The sequence below is a fragment of the Eptatretus burgeri genome, chromosome 8 (assembly GCF_056783735.1).
Source record: "Eptatretus burgeri isolate ZD-2024b chromosome 8, Ebu_testis_v1, whole genome shotgun sequence".
NCBI lineage: Eukaryota > Metazoa > Chordata > Myxini > Myxiniformes > Myxinidae > Eptatretus > Eptatretus burgeri.
This window is the reverse complement of record NC_140968.1, coordinates 56,223,621-56,238,620: the sequence shown is the minus strand read 5'-3', so window position 1 is coordinate 56,238,620 and position 15,000 is coordinate 56,223,621. Positions and strand designations below refer to the sequence as shown.

The 15,000-nt window shown below is 43.4% G+C and overlaps 1 protein-coding gene across 1 annotated transcript in view; it reads left to right on the top strand.

Annotated features, from left to right (window-relative positions):
* The window catches only part of LOC147021793 (trafficking kinesin-binding protein 1-like), a 178,422-nt gene that overhangs the window by 152,050 nt on the left and 11,372 nt on the right, over positions 1–15,000 (top strand). Inside the window, 6 exon segments of the mRNA XM_085892158.1 lie at positions 3,336–3,466; positions 3,708–3,782; positions 4,067–4,207; positions 4,696–4,763; positions 10,326–10,559; positions 11,355–11,647. Of these exon segments, the coding sequence (XP_085748284.1) occupies positions 3,336–3,466; positions 3,708–3,782; positions 4,067–4,207; positions 4,696–4,763; positions 10,326–10,559; positions 11,355–11,647 (942 nt within the window).

The window sequence follows — 15,000 nt, the reverse complement described above, 5'->3', positions numbered from 1 at the left end:
ACAGTAAAAGACAAAGGCAAGACTTAACGCAAATATGCAACCAAGGAATATTTACAATGATCCAAAAACACATATTCAGTTCTAGTTAAAGACGGGTCCACACGCAGACACACACACAAATGAAAATAAACCCAGAGTTCTTTATTGGACCCTTGCAGCTGAGGAGAGAGACAAGCTGGGGGTCAGAGTTCGGATGGGTACCTGGCCGTCGGAGAAAAGGGGTACTCTGTGCTGTGGCACCTGACAACGGTCGCTGGTTTGGTCCCCAGTCGCACGTGTGGGACTCGAGGTTCGTGGCGGAGCTCGGGTGGTGAATGGCCAGGGTCCATGGAAGGGGGTCAGGGTCGCTCTTTCCTTCCTTGTAGAGGGCCAGCAGAGACATGTTCGCCGCCTCGACGACCTTCTGCTCAACCCTCGTGACAGCCCTCGTAACAACCACTGTTACCACCCCTTCGTAACAACCTTCGTAACCCCTTCGTAACAGAAAAAACCCTTTCGTGACAGCGAAAACCCACCAAACTCTGCTCTCAGAGAGTGCTCGGGAATTTATGGACCTCCCTCAGCGGGGAGGGGCCTTGGTGAACACACCTCACTGTCCGCCTTTGATTGGACATGGTCCCACGGCATACCTTTCCGGGGCGGGGTTTCGGCCTTCTTTGGAGAAAGCCGACCCTCCCCTCCGCACGTGTTCGAGAAAGGTCATGGTGGTGAAACTGCCTCAAACATCCTCAGGAATCCGTCTCAGGCAAAGGTGTGCTGTGGAACGCGAACCGAGGGCTGCAAACACGATGGTACCGTGGATCGTAATGGGCCGAGGGGTCGTGCAGATGGGATGGTTGTTCGATGGCTTGTTAGATGTAACAACCTAACTAAAAGAAATCGCAATGCATGCCTTTGATTCTCCCACTAGACAAAAGGAAGGGGATCTGACTACACACATAATTAACGACATAACTGACTTTTGGGACATCTGTATATTGAATGCAAATGGTTTCCAGATCCGTTACAATATATGTATATATATATATATATATATATATATATATATATATATATATATATATATATATATATATATATATATATATATATTTTTTTTTTTTTTTGGCATGCCCCTTTTTTTGTTCCACCATCAGATTTTTGTTACTGCATGAAATGAAAAAAGATTTGACATATTTCGTAATGATATTATTGTCTTCCTGAAGAGGCCCCTCAAAATTCGTTTTGATGATTCTTCTTCTTTCGGCTACTCCCGTTCGGGGTCGCCACAGCGGATCATCCGTATGATCCGCATAGTGATTTGGCACATGTTTTACGCCGGATGCCCTTCCTGACGCAACCCTGGTCACCTTTCGTTTTGATGATTATGGTAGTTAAATCTTATTGTTATCTATCTATATTAATATTTCGGCATGCCCTTTTTTTGTTCCACCATCAGATTTTTGTTACTGCATGAAATGAAACAACCTTTGACATATTTCGTAATGATATTATTGTCTTCCTTAAGAGGCCCCTCAAAATTCGTTTTGATGATTATGGTAGTTAAACAGTTCATGTTCTCCATTTGCAAAATGGGAGGAATTATTGCACAAAAAATAAATAAAAATGTTTCCCATTTTTTAGAGGACCACGAAGATGAGTTCGTAAAACCTTTTGTCGAGTATGTTATTATTAATCACTATACGCCATAGTAAATTGCTCATGTTATTGAGCTGTCAATAAGCTATCAATCATAGACATATAATGAACTCACTTGAGTATTCATATCTCTATTTCAATGCGTAATATCAAGCGGTACCTTCATGATGACCTCATAAAACCGGTCTCGATGTTCGTCCATCCGTATATCTGTTCACAATCAAACCGGTCATGATGCATCTTAAGGCTTTCCTAGAGCTTTGGAGAGATTACCTACACTCCCGCACGGTGCTGTTTTTGTTATTCCTACTGCACTTCATTAGAACATAGATCGTGGATGGATGCGCAGATCCCAGGAGAACAACTACAGCTGTACAGAACAATTCATATTATCGATGGATAAAAATGATATTTAATTGATACTAGCAGAAAAGCCCGGCATTGCTCGGGATAGCAATAAAGCCCGGTGTTGCCCGGGCTTTCTTGCAAATTTACTGAATAGCTGTTAGGGTTAGCTGTTAGGGTTAGGGTTAGGGTTAGCTACCCTAACCCTAACCCTAACAGTTAACACCGAACCCTAACCCTAACAGCTTGGCATAGCGGAGGTAAACGGCGCCCAGGGCAAAGTGGAAATTTGCGTCCCCTGTAGGCCTTAAACTCGAGTGGATTTTAATGGAAAATCCTATAAGGGATATCGATTTATCGATTTTTTTCGAATATCGGAAGTGTTTTGGAAAAAATTTATAACCAATGACCGAAGTTGGACCAAAAGCCATAAGTGTACCGAATTTGAATGGAATCGGTTGGAGTTTGTGGAAATGCATAACGACCACACACACACACACACACACACACACACACACACACACACACACACACACACACACACACACACACACACACACACACACACACACACACACACACACACACACACACACACACACACACACACACACACACACACACACTCAGTTTTATAGATATAGATTATAATAAATTGTTTATTTAAAATATCTTCAAATTTTGTGACTTTTTAGTTTGTTGTGAAATATTAGGTCCTCGGGTCTCCGCATAGTGGCGTACAGGCTTAAGTCATACTTCTGTTTACTACCGTAGAAAATCACAGAACCATCCGATCGACATGCTGTTAACAGTTTCAGAATCAGCTAAAATCTACAAGATATGAATATGTACACGAAACTGATCCGGCCTTTTGGATCACTTGAAAGTAGGGTGCCCTGTAATTTTAATGCGCTCTATGGATCTTCCGGAACTCACGAATGGTACACGTTGTGTAGTCACTAAATTACATGGTAATGTCATCGAAGTGGAGCTCCTGCGGTCAGTCAGTCGAAGGGGAAAACCTGAATGATAATCAATGGATAAAAATGATATAATATATTGTTTAAAATACATTCATGCTTTCTGTCTTTTACCATATGTTGCCAGTGACGCCCGTCGAAGACGGGCACCTTTACTAGTATATATATTATATACATATACGGATGTCGTATACACACACACACACACACACACACACACACACACACACACACACACACACCCATGTTGTAGATGAATATGGTTGTAGGGTGATGAATGAATAAACATCAACAGCAATCACGTTTTTAATTGATGTACTTAAGATGAAAAAAAAATGACTTTATATTGGGGGGGGGTGGAATGGGGAGCAGAGGAGACGAGCACGCAGCTGACAACACTGACAGAGGAGTTGATGAGACGCAGTGATGAAGCAGCTCGGCAGCAGGAGGAGATCACCCAGCTGCTCGCACAAGTCGTCGACCTTCAGCGGAAAGTGAAGATGGTGAGGAAGATTCGATAGCTTTCACATCCTTAGTCACACCCTCATATATTTATGCATTGTGTAGACTTTGCTACCTCTCTCGCTCTCTCACTACTTCAATAGGAAAGCATTCAATTTTAAAAACGACTGACTTGCTAGCCTAGCTTTAACTCACTTTTCTTGTTAGCTCAATCTGATAACCTTCTGTTTATGGTAAACTGTATGCTTTAAACATGTTTCATTCTTTTAATTGTATTTGCAGTTTGCAACAGATAATGATGAGTTGAACCAGCATCTTGCTGCAGCCAAAGATGCCCAAAGAGAACTCACCAGTGAGGTAAATCCAAGCTTATCCAGCTTGTGCCAGATAATATGGCTTCATTTTAATCGCAATTGTTGCTGACGCAATGAATGGCATGATGACCTTCCACTGTGTTACTGGATCAGTTAACTCTGCTTCCAGGTTACATCAGCAAGTTATTGAATGGCTTAGGCCATCGTGACTATCCCTCAGCACATCCAAAATGGTGCCTCCTTGTAATACGATTCCTGTGCATGTAAATACAAAGTATGTTTGTTCGATTCAAATGACCCTGAAGGTGTTTGATTCTGTTTGTGTAGCTGCGATACATCAAAGAGAAGATGCAGCAGTGCACGGACATGCTTCACGAAGCCCAGGAGGAGGCCAAAAACCTGCGAAACAAAGCCGGGCTACAAACGACTTCACCGCGTTGGTTTCACCCTTTGGTCAACTTCCCCATGGTGGGTGTTCAGCAACGTGAGCTTCTAATGATGCATTACTAGCATTCCACCATACCTACTTCCCTTCTTCGGAGGTGTGCGGGAAATGAGATGTGAAAAAGCCCAAAACAGACATGGCTCGACATTGAGGTTGATCCTCCATTTATTTCTAATAATAGGAGTTATCTTACAAGGAAGTACTTCAACTCAAGAGAAAGCCATTAGGCCTCCACGAATCAAATCCTCCACTATTATTACCAACATATTGTTGTTTGTCCGTGCTCTATCCTTTTTTTTAATGCTGAGCATGAAGCAAGGATGCAGCACGTACCATTTTTTTAAAGTCTTTCGTATGACTCCCCAGGATTCGAACCACCAACCTCCCAGATTCAGAGCAGACACACACTAACCATTACACCACCAGATGTAGTTTAATCTGGATAGGTTGGAGCTAAATTAACTCTTGTTCCATTCCATAGTTGCTGACTGTTACCATGCCATGTGTCCAGGATTCTCTGGCTGCCGAGATCGAGGGGACCATGAGAAGAGAACTAGAGGATAGTGTCAACCCTGACAAGTAAGCAGGGCACACACTCTATCGCTCTCCCAATGGATTTCATCAGATTTACATGAAATGGAATTTATTTTTCTACAGATGTAGAGGCTCATGGAAGAGTAGTGACACGCCGCAATGGATCAACAGACAAAATGGGGCACAGGGTAAGCAGCGGGACGCTGACAGGGATGCACTGTCGCACAAGGAGGATTTGAGGAATGGTAGAAGAAGAGTGTTTCCAGGTGTAATGAAGTTCACTCGTGGAAAATATTGAAAAGACAAAAATTTTCATACATGCTTGTAATGGAGTTAAGTTAAGGTTTGTTGTGTGTTCTTGTCACATGATAGCACTCTTTGTTTTGACGTTATGGTTGCAAATTAGAATGGTTTGCAGTTAAAACAATTTTTTGTACATATCTCCCGGAAGTGAAACACTCTTGGAAGAATTGGTAAAATATAATTTGGTTCATTACTTTCCAACTTTAGTTTCTTCTCTCTTTTCTCTTGCAATACCCTTGAGGCCAGAACCACAACCCATCGAGATATAAAGATAAACGTTTCTTTCAGACCATCATGTGCGTAGGGCTGCAGACACACTTTTTCCTTGGCTATGGGGCACAATCCTGTACAGGTCACCCCTCCGACACAGAATACTCAAATAGCTCATTCTTCGCAGAGCTGGAACTGATCTTGTCGACCTTGGAAGGATGACGGGCTGAGTCGATCCACCTGGTGTTATTTATGGCACGACAAAGGCTCAAACTCAGGACCTTAAGATCATAATCTCGCCACCTTAACTTTGAAGCCAACACCAGGCTTAACCATCTAGATAAGCGCCATGATATTGGAGAAAGCTGTCAGCCTTACCGACCTGACCTCAAGGACATGTTTCACAATTTGCACATCCTTTTTTGGGAATGCTACCATGTAAGCATTGTGTCAGACATTATCAGATATGCCAGAGTTTAATTATTTGGTGGGTTTCCACTTTTTTACCACCATATTGGTCTGTTGTAACTCGTTATCTTATCGGCAGACAGCATGATGCTATTAACTGGGGCTGTTTACTGAATATTCAGTCTCGTCTACATTACGTACATTCATCATTTGGCAACAATGGTTTACTTGAAAAGAGTAAACAGCCCCAATTCCGATGAATATTTGGGGAATTGCAATCCATGATACGGTCAACACGTGTTTTGATGAAGCGATTTTGCTTCAGTGCGGATTTAATAACTACAACTACTACTGTTACCACAACAACACCAACAAACGCTATATCATTCTGTGCGAGTCATTCGCGCTCTGTCATTCTGAGCGAGTCGTTCACTCACAGCGGTCAAAACTGGCTGCAAAGCGTGTAACAAGTGGCATTGGAGATAATGATCAAGTGAAGAAGAAGTCAAGAAAGTCTCATTCATTGGAAGTTAATTAAAAGTTTTAGATCGGTTTGATAGAGGTGAGCGCAGCATTGCTATTCAGAGAGATGGGACTTCGTGATTCTACAGGGAGAACCATTTGTGACAATCGTGATAAAATCCATGAGCGCTCAGACAACAACAAATCTCATTGTTACTACAAATGCAAGATCTCGGCCTGATGCTATTGAGAAAATGGAGAAGATGTTGACCACGTGGATAGAGTATCAGAACCAACAGAATGTCTGGAATGGTCATTCAAGAGAAGGTGAGGAGTTTGTATGGCGATCTAACCAAAGATACCAATTATCCAGTGCCTTTTGCTGCCAGTCATGGGTGCTTCGAGCGCTTCAAGAGTTGCCATGTGTTCCACAATCTCAAGTTGACTGGGGAAGCTGCTGCAGCAGATCATGCTGCTGCCAAAAAATTTCCAGCTGTCTGCAAATCAGTGATCGCAGATGGAGGTGACACACCAAGCCAGGTGTTTAACCTCGATGAAACAGGACTTTATTGAAACGCATGCCAAGTTGTACTTTCATCTCAAACATCTTCATCTCCATCAACTCGGGCCTGAGGCAGTGATTGAGTTGAGAGGTTTCATGGAGACTGAAGTCAGTGAAGCAAGGCAACAGATTATGGACATGTCCCTGCAAGTGGGATTTGAGGAGGTCAGCGAAGATGATGTTGAGGATTTGCTTCTCTTACACATAGAGGAGCTGAGCAATGAAGATCTTCTGGCTCTGGAGGAGGAGCACATCAGAGAGGAATCAAAATGAAGTTTTGAGTACTCTGTGCCTGTTAAAACCCTCATGATGAAGGTCATGGCTAAAGGTTTCAAGTTGGTTGATGAAGCCATGGCCATCTTTGATTAACATGATCCCAACTACATGAGAAGTTCCAAGGTGTGGAGGGAGATGAAGAATGTCTTAAAATGTTAAACGAAGATCTATGAACAGAAAATGAAGGCAGCCACTCAAGACTCCATTATGAAGTTGTTCAAAAAATTCCCAAACGAATCAGCCTCCATTTCATCTTCTGAGCCTTCAACCTCAACTGGACAGCCTGCCACACCTGAATAAGCCTGCCACAAGCAATATGTACTGTATCCAACACCAATCATGATAACACTTGTTAAACATGGGGGAAATACCCCTGGCCACTCACCTGGTAGCAGATGGATAAGGTAACGAGGGAATCACTGGTAGGTCTATATGACCCACAAAATATGTAACGGAGAAGAAAGTAAGTACCTATGGATTTTTTTTTTGATGACGTGAACAAACTTTGGTGCATCAGGGGCGATAAAGGTTGTGTTTAAGTTTCATCTAAATTGTGTGTGTGGTTTCAGAGAAGAAAGTTTCAGAGAAAGAAAATATTCTGGGGGAACCCCCCCCCTCCTGTATACCCCCTTATACCCCGATTTTTTTATTATTATTAATATTATTTTATTTTACTTTTTTAATGGTGTGAACAAGCTTTCGTACATCACGGATGATGAAGGTTGTAGTCAAGTTTCATTGGAATTGTGTATGTAGTTTCTGAGAATAAAGCAAATACCTATTTTGGGGGGGCAACCCTCACCCTTCGACCCTCTTAGACCTCAGCTTTTTTGGGGGTTTTTTATGTGGTGTGAGCAAACATTGGTACTTCATGGATGCTGAAGGTTGTGGTCAAGTTTCATCAAAATGGTGTGTAGTAGTTTCGGAGAAGAAAGCAAGTACATATTTGGGGTAGGGGGGCAACCCCCCTTACATCCCCTTAGACCCTGATTTTTCTAATTGCATTAACAAATTTTGGGACATCATGTGTGATGAAGGTTGTATTGAAGTTTCCTCAGAATTGTTTGCATCGTTTTTGAGAAGAAAGCAAATTACTATTTTGGGGGGCAACCCCTAAAGACCCCTCTGGGGCCCGATTTTTTTATTTATTTATTTGCCTTTTTTAATGCCACAAGCACAGGCCCGTAGGTGCGTGCCCATAGGTGCATAAATGATGACTGGATTTGGGCATTTTTTTCACCCTCTCCTCTCACCCACCCCCCCTCCATCTCTCACCCCCTCCTCTCTCCCCCTCTCTCATTCCAGTACCCTCTCTTGTGGGTGAGGCGTGCCAGTATGTGCAGCTTCCTTCCTTCGCTCTCGTAAACGATGACTGGATTGGGGCATTTTTTCGATTAGATCGGACCAACTGTATCATAAATGGCCATAACTGGGGAAACACCTGGGAAACATACTCAGGTCCCCAGCGTCAATTGTGACGTCATATTAAACGAAGAATTGTGACGCCCCTCTCTCTCACTCCCCCCTAGTCTCGCCCCTCCTCTCTCCCTCCTCCTCTCTCACCTCTCTCTCTCTCGCCCCTCTCTCCCTCCCCTCTCTCGCCCCTCTCTTGCCCCCCTCTCTCCCCCTATCTCGCCTCCTCCTCTCTCCCCCTCTCTTGAATTGTGACGCCCCTCTCTCTCCCCCTCTCTCCCCTCCCTCTCTCCCTTCCCTCTCTCCCCTCCCTCTCTCCCCCTCTCTCCCTCCCCTCTCTCCCTCCCCTCTCTACCCCCTCTCTCCCCCTCTCTCCCCCCTCTCCCCCTCTCTATCCCCCTCTCTCCCCCTCTCTCCCCCCCTCTTTCCCCCTCCCCTCTCCCCCCTCCTCTCTCACCCCTCTCTCTGTAAATGTATTCACAAAAAACAAATAAATAAACATTCATTGTGATGTCATTTGTGATGTCATAGCACCGTGTCTTGTCATTGGTGGACAGATAAATGGCCGTAACTTGGGAACCGCTTATTCGATTAATATCAAACCTCAAAAAGGCACATCCGCGGATCCCCAGCAATATTCCTGGCAAGTTTCAATCCGATCGGACCGGCGGTCGTCGAGAAACTGCGGTCGCAGACAAACAGACGGACAGACAGACAGACACACACAGAAATTGCTGGAATTATAGATAGACTAGTACGTGCCCGTAAAAAAAAAAAAAATTCCACCTTGAGCAACAAACAACAACCACACAGGCCGTTTCTTCGCTCTCGCGTGCCCGTACGTGCGTGGCGCGGAAGTTCGCATATCACAGTTACGATGATTCGCAATTTAGGTTTTAATCGCCAATTATTCAATTAGCGCCAACGTATTTTGCCTTTTCGCAATGTCATCGCAAGGAAAAACAAAAAGAGAAGAGAAGAGAGAAAAAAACTACTTCCTGGTTCGGAGCATACCAGCACTCTGATGTTACCGAAATTTATGCACCGTTTAATATGAAAACGATCATAACTTGCAGCATTGTGTTTATCTATAAATGCGCATAAGAAATCGAGAAATTATTAGAATACACGAGGTTATCACTCTCCGGAAGTCCGTACGTTGTAACCTGTAATGGGGAGCGTGACTGAGCTTCCCTTCCCCATCGGCCACACCTACGCAACAACGTGTCTTGTCATTGGTTTGGTAAATAAATGGCCATAACTTGGGAAGCACTTGGCCGATTAATATCAAACCTTGAAAAGGCACATCCTCAGGTCCCCAGCAATATACCTGGCAAGTTTCAATTAGATCGGACCAGCGGTCACACACACACACACACACACACACACACACACACACACACACACACACACACACACACACACACACACACACACTGCTGGAATTATAGATAGATGAACAAACTTTGGTACATACACAATGATGAACATTGTGGTAAAGTTTTATCGAAATCGTATGTGTAGTTTCAGGAAATAAGTTGTAAGTATTTGTGGATGGACAGACGGATGACACCCCTTCCCATAAGCTCCCCAGAACTATGTTCCAGGTGAGCTAAAAAGTAATTCATTTTAATGTTGTAATTTGTTATATATTTAATTTATGCATTGTTTACTGCTTTTTTGAGGTTTTTATGTTGGCCTTCAACCTTAAAAGGTTGAAATATTCCCCATTTGGAACATAACCAAGATTTTTACATGTTAAACATTGCCCCATAACACGTTTTCGGATAACACGTCATTTCGCAGGAACGAATCCCCCACTTTATACGAGGATCTCCTGTGTATTCTTGCGTTAAACCATTCACTTTTGTAGATTCCGGATTAATAATGATTGAATTATTTGTGTACCTATTGTTGTTACTGCTTAAGCCTTTTGGGCGCCCGCTCAGAATGCTCTCTCTCTACCGGAACAGAAGCAGAGAACGAAGGATGTTTGACACTGTACGGAATGTGAATGAGGCCAGCAAACGTCGCCTGCGCAGTCTCTCACCACTGCCCATTCCTGGTTCCAATCAGATGTCAGCATTCGGCTCTAATCAATCTAGCAGCTTCCCATCACCACGCTCCAGCTACTATGGCTCCGAGACATCGGCCACATGCAGCGGGGCCACCAACAGGAGCTTGGATATGGACATGAGCATTGAGGGGTTAGTAATTCAAAAAGATATGGAGGTGGGGAGGTGTGAGAGGTAATTTAGGTTTACTTATTATTTTGCCTTGTGTTCAGGAGCCTGGAGATTGTCCTCGGTTACTTTCTTTATCAATATCTCTTTCCAATGGCAACTTCACCCCACTTCTCTGATGGAATGGTTTTCTGAATGCTAAAAAGTATAAAACTGCAATTTATTTTATCGACTTACATTATTAATATATTTTTAAAATACCTCTAAACTGTGAGAACTTTAAACCAGCATTTTCCAGTCCACTATAGGGCGAAGTCCTCCCTCAAATCACAATGAGGTGTGTTTGGGTTACTCACCATGCTCACCAAGTCAGGGTTGGCAAGAACGAGCAGCAATGGGAATCGAACCAAAACCAGCTGGGACAGAAAGAAACAAGTTTTGAGCCACTCAAACCAAACAACCACTGTTTAACAAAAATTATGTATTCATTTAATTAAGCAAAAAATACCGAACTATTGATGTAACTTGTGAAGTTAATGTAATCCTGATACGTCAATACTAGCCTTTACCAGCAAGACGTCTGTTCTTAATTTTGGTGTGATTTATGTTTTCCATGTTACTCTGCTCTCTCCTGTTTGCTTCAGAAATGAGAGTGTTTAATTTGTTTTTGTTGCTTGGATGTGCCTTCACATTGATAATAATTGATAATCCCATCCCTATCAGCATAATGCCAAAAGTAAGTATACAGTATATAATGTCATAAAACAGAACAACACAATCTCACAAGTGTATTTGAGTCTTTGTGTTTGGGATGTGCAGTGAGGAGCGAAGGCCAGGCCAACCAGGGATGCCAGGCTCCAATGATCTGGAAGCAGCCCTGAGACGTCTGGCCCTACGGCGTGAGGCTTTGCTGAGCGAGCGTCGGTTTATGGACGAGGAGTGGGACCGACGCCTGCTGGAGCTCTCGGGAACAACAACGGCTAGCACCTCTGTTTTGAGTCGGCCCTCGACGCCAACTGGGAGCGAATCGTCGTCAGATTCACGCTCAGCCATGTCTCTTGGCGTCCGTACCTTCATTCCTGACAAGCTACAGATTGTTAAACCCTTGGAAGGTGAGCCTTTAATCAGCTCTATATTTTAACATTATTCGACGATTATGAACTTTCTAACACAGTGTTAGCCTCCCCTCTCTAAGGTGTAAGAGATCAATGTCATAAAACAACAGCCTCCTTGTACCTTCATATCGAATTCCTCCCATAACTTTTCTTTTGAGCGAAGTAAGAATATGCAACAAGCAGTCAATTATTCAACTCTCATCAATGTCCTGTATGTTGGCCTGGTTGCAAAAGATGCTGCAAGGAATCAAACTTGATCCGATGGTGATAAGCCCCACTCACATTTGGTTTGCCGGAACTAAATACGTCACCGCTGCAAAATACCCCATAAATAAATGACATCACACATTGATAAATTTTGAAAGAATAAAGTGTTGCTCTTTCTTTTCAAGCATTCAAAACTCTGTAGGTTTAGGGTAAGGGTTTAATCATCCTTAATTTTTGTACCTGTATTTCATTTTCTTTACGTCAATCTGTTTTTTTGTATTTGTATTACTATTATTATTATGTATCTAATAATACGCTTGTTCATCCATCTGTCTGTGTGTATCATTCTGTTGGACAACTGCTCTGACACCACCCGCAGTTTCAGCCTGACAAATCACACGGTCGCTATGTTGGTGCTTAGGCCTAGGTCACATTTTCCACGGCGGCCGTGGGGTCTCCAAAATCTTCGGCCACTAGCAATTATACGGCGGCCGCAGTATTTCCACGGTCACACAATGTAGCAGTCACATATGTTTTTATTTTTCGGGGAGCCGCACGGCGTATTTATAAATTGTGGAGACCGAAAACGTGGGGTTGCCGTACGGTCTTTGATTTGATGTCGCACGGTGACCTTAAGGGGGCCCTGCGGCGGCCATAGAATTTTCAAGGCAGACGCAAGGTAGCCTCAAGGTGCCCGCAAGGCGACCGCAGGCCCCCTAACAGCTTGGCCCTAAGGGGAACGTGCGGCCAGACGGACGATAGCGAATGGGTTAATATTATTTTTTTTTTTACCAGTTTTTTTTTTTCGGCTTGTCGAATTGCTCCGACGAACGTAGAAATGAAAAAAGTTATAACTCCGCGTTATAATTCCACGGCGACCCCCTACGACCTGTAAAAAATAGCCAAATGGCGTAGGGCCACCCTGAGGCCACCGCAGAAACTCTGCGGCCGCCGCACGTTTCTGTCAATTCAGAGGACGCACGGCCGCCGTATCCTCGCCCGTAGAGCAAATGTGACTTTGGCCTTACTGCTATGTGAAGCCAATGACGTCTTTGGTGCTGTCAAATTGGGAACAAAACTCTGAGAACAAGAAAACTTCACAACTCAGACCATGAATCATGATCCTTTACCGAAATAACGGTTGATACTTCGAGTCCTGAGTCCTGGAAGGGCTCCGTCCCACCTTCTAAAACCCGAATTATGGAGATACCAATGAATGACACACACACACTCACTCACATCTCATTTTTTCACGCACAACTGTTCCTAACAATTCTATCACACACACACACACACACACAAAAAAGTAAATAAATTCAATAATTCTAAATAAAAAACAAACAAAAACACACAAACCCAAAGAAAAAACACACACCCACACACACACACACACCCAAACAAAAACAAACACACGCACACATACTCATCCATGCAAACACACACAAACATGCACAAACACAAACAAATACATATATATATATATGTATATATATATATATATATATATATATATATATATATATATATATATATATATATACATACATACATTCGCACAAAAGCACACACCTTTCCTGACTGCAGGGATCATCAACTGGGCACCATTCTTCATTGAGGTTTCGATCCTTCCAGACCCTCTCCAAATGGCCGATCCAAAACCTCGGTCACGGATCCACATCAGTAGATTACCTACATCAGTAGATCCACAACCTCAGTTGTGTCCAGGCAGTCAGTCAATCCATACTTTTCATAAATACATAAGAAACATATAAATATTGAAGAAACAGTACAGTGGATTTTCCACCAAAAGATAGTGACAAATCACACACACACACTCGCACGCACGCACCACACACACACGGAGGTGGATACTTTGAGACCTGGGGCGGGAGCATTTATAACCCATGCTATCTACCTGGCAAAGGCCTGCCTGCATGCATGCTCTTACATGCAGTGACCTTTGCACCCCTCCGGTCGGCTCACTCTGAATCTGATTCGTACACAAACTGGCCCGCAGCACGGCGACAGCTAACCCATCCTGGAGAAGCAGCCCAAAGATCCCCCCACAACTTAGAAGCCACACTGACGCCCGTGTGGAGCCAAGACCACACAGCTTTAGACTGATATGCAGATAGAGAGAGATAGAGAGATACCCCCTTCCTCACCCTTCCTGTGCTCTGCACACCTTGTGTTTTTGTAGCCTGCGGACACACTGCTTCTTTGCCTCAACTGGCATTCGTATAGTTTACCCACATTATGTTGTACCACTACACCACTGCACTTATGTAAACAAAGACTATGTTGGGGTCGCTGTTTTTTGCGATTTTTGCACCTGACCGTACCTACTGTGCAAACCTTTGTCTATGCATTCCACAGCATAATTGGATGCCAATTGAGTTGTGTAGTTTCATTCTCTTTCTACCCTGTTCTGAAACGGGGACGTTCTGAACTGTGGTGACAAAGCTTAACATTATAGTGAGAAATCTTGCCTCTACTCCATGTTAAAGCAATTGGTGAGCCATCGCAAATCATTGAGAATATAATGCCAACTGTTGGAATTCATATAAGCAGCTCGTCCAGATATTACTGTGAACTTCACCATGTTTCCTTTCGAATAGTGGGAGGAATTCCTCCACAATAAATTTTTGACGTCTTTGTTGCTGATATCACCACCAACACTGGGAGCCTGGCTATTGTGCCATCACTTGGGCCCACCAATATTTTGGGAATATTGACGACAGTTAAGGATTGTCTTCTTTCTGAGCTCCAGTTCCTTGCCATTTCCTTGGACTGTCTTTTCTTGAAGAACGGTGCCACCACCTGTAGGCAATCCTCAGCAGCACCCTGAAATCCCCAGCCTTGGGGACGCATTTTGGTGAACCGGAGAGGTCATTAATCCACCTGTTGATCGTATGTCCTCACTCGGGGGTCCCAGATCCATCCTTGGACAATTGTTCTGCTCCCTGGAGCTGTTGGAATACCAGAGTTTAATCTCATGAGTATGTTGCAAAAAATACTGATGAGGTAGTTTTGTCATATATCTCAAATTTCACTTACAATGTTTCACGATTATGATGATCACGATTGGGTGACTTTATTACTCTCCATAACCAATTTAATATTTTGCTATCTCAGTATGTATG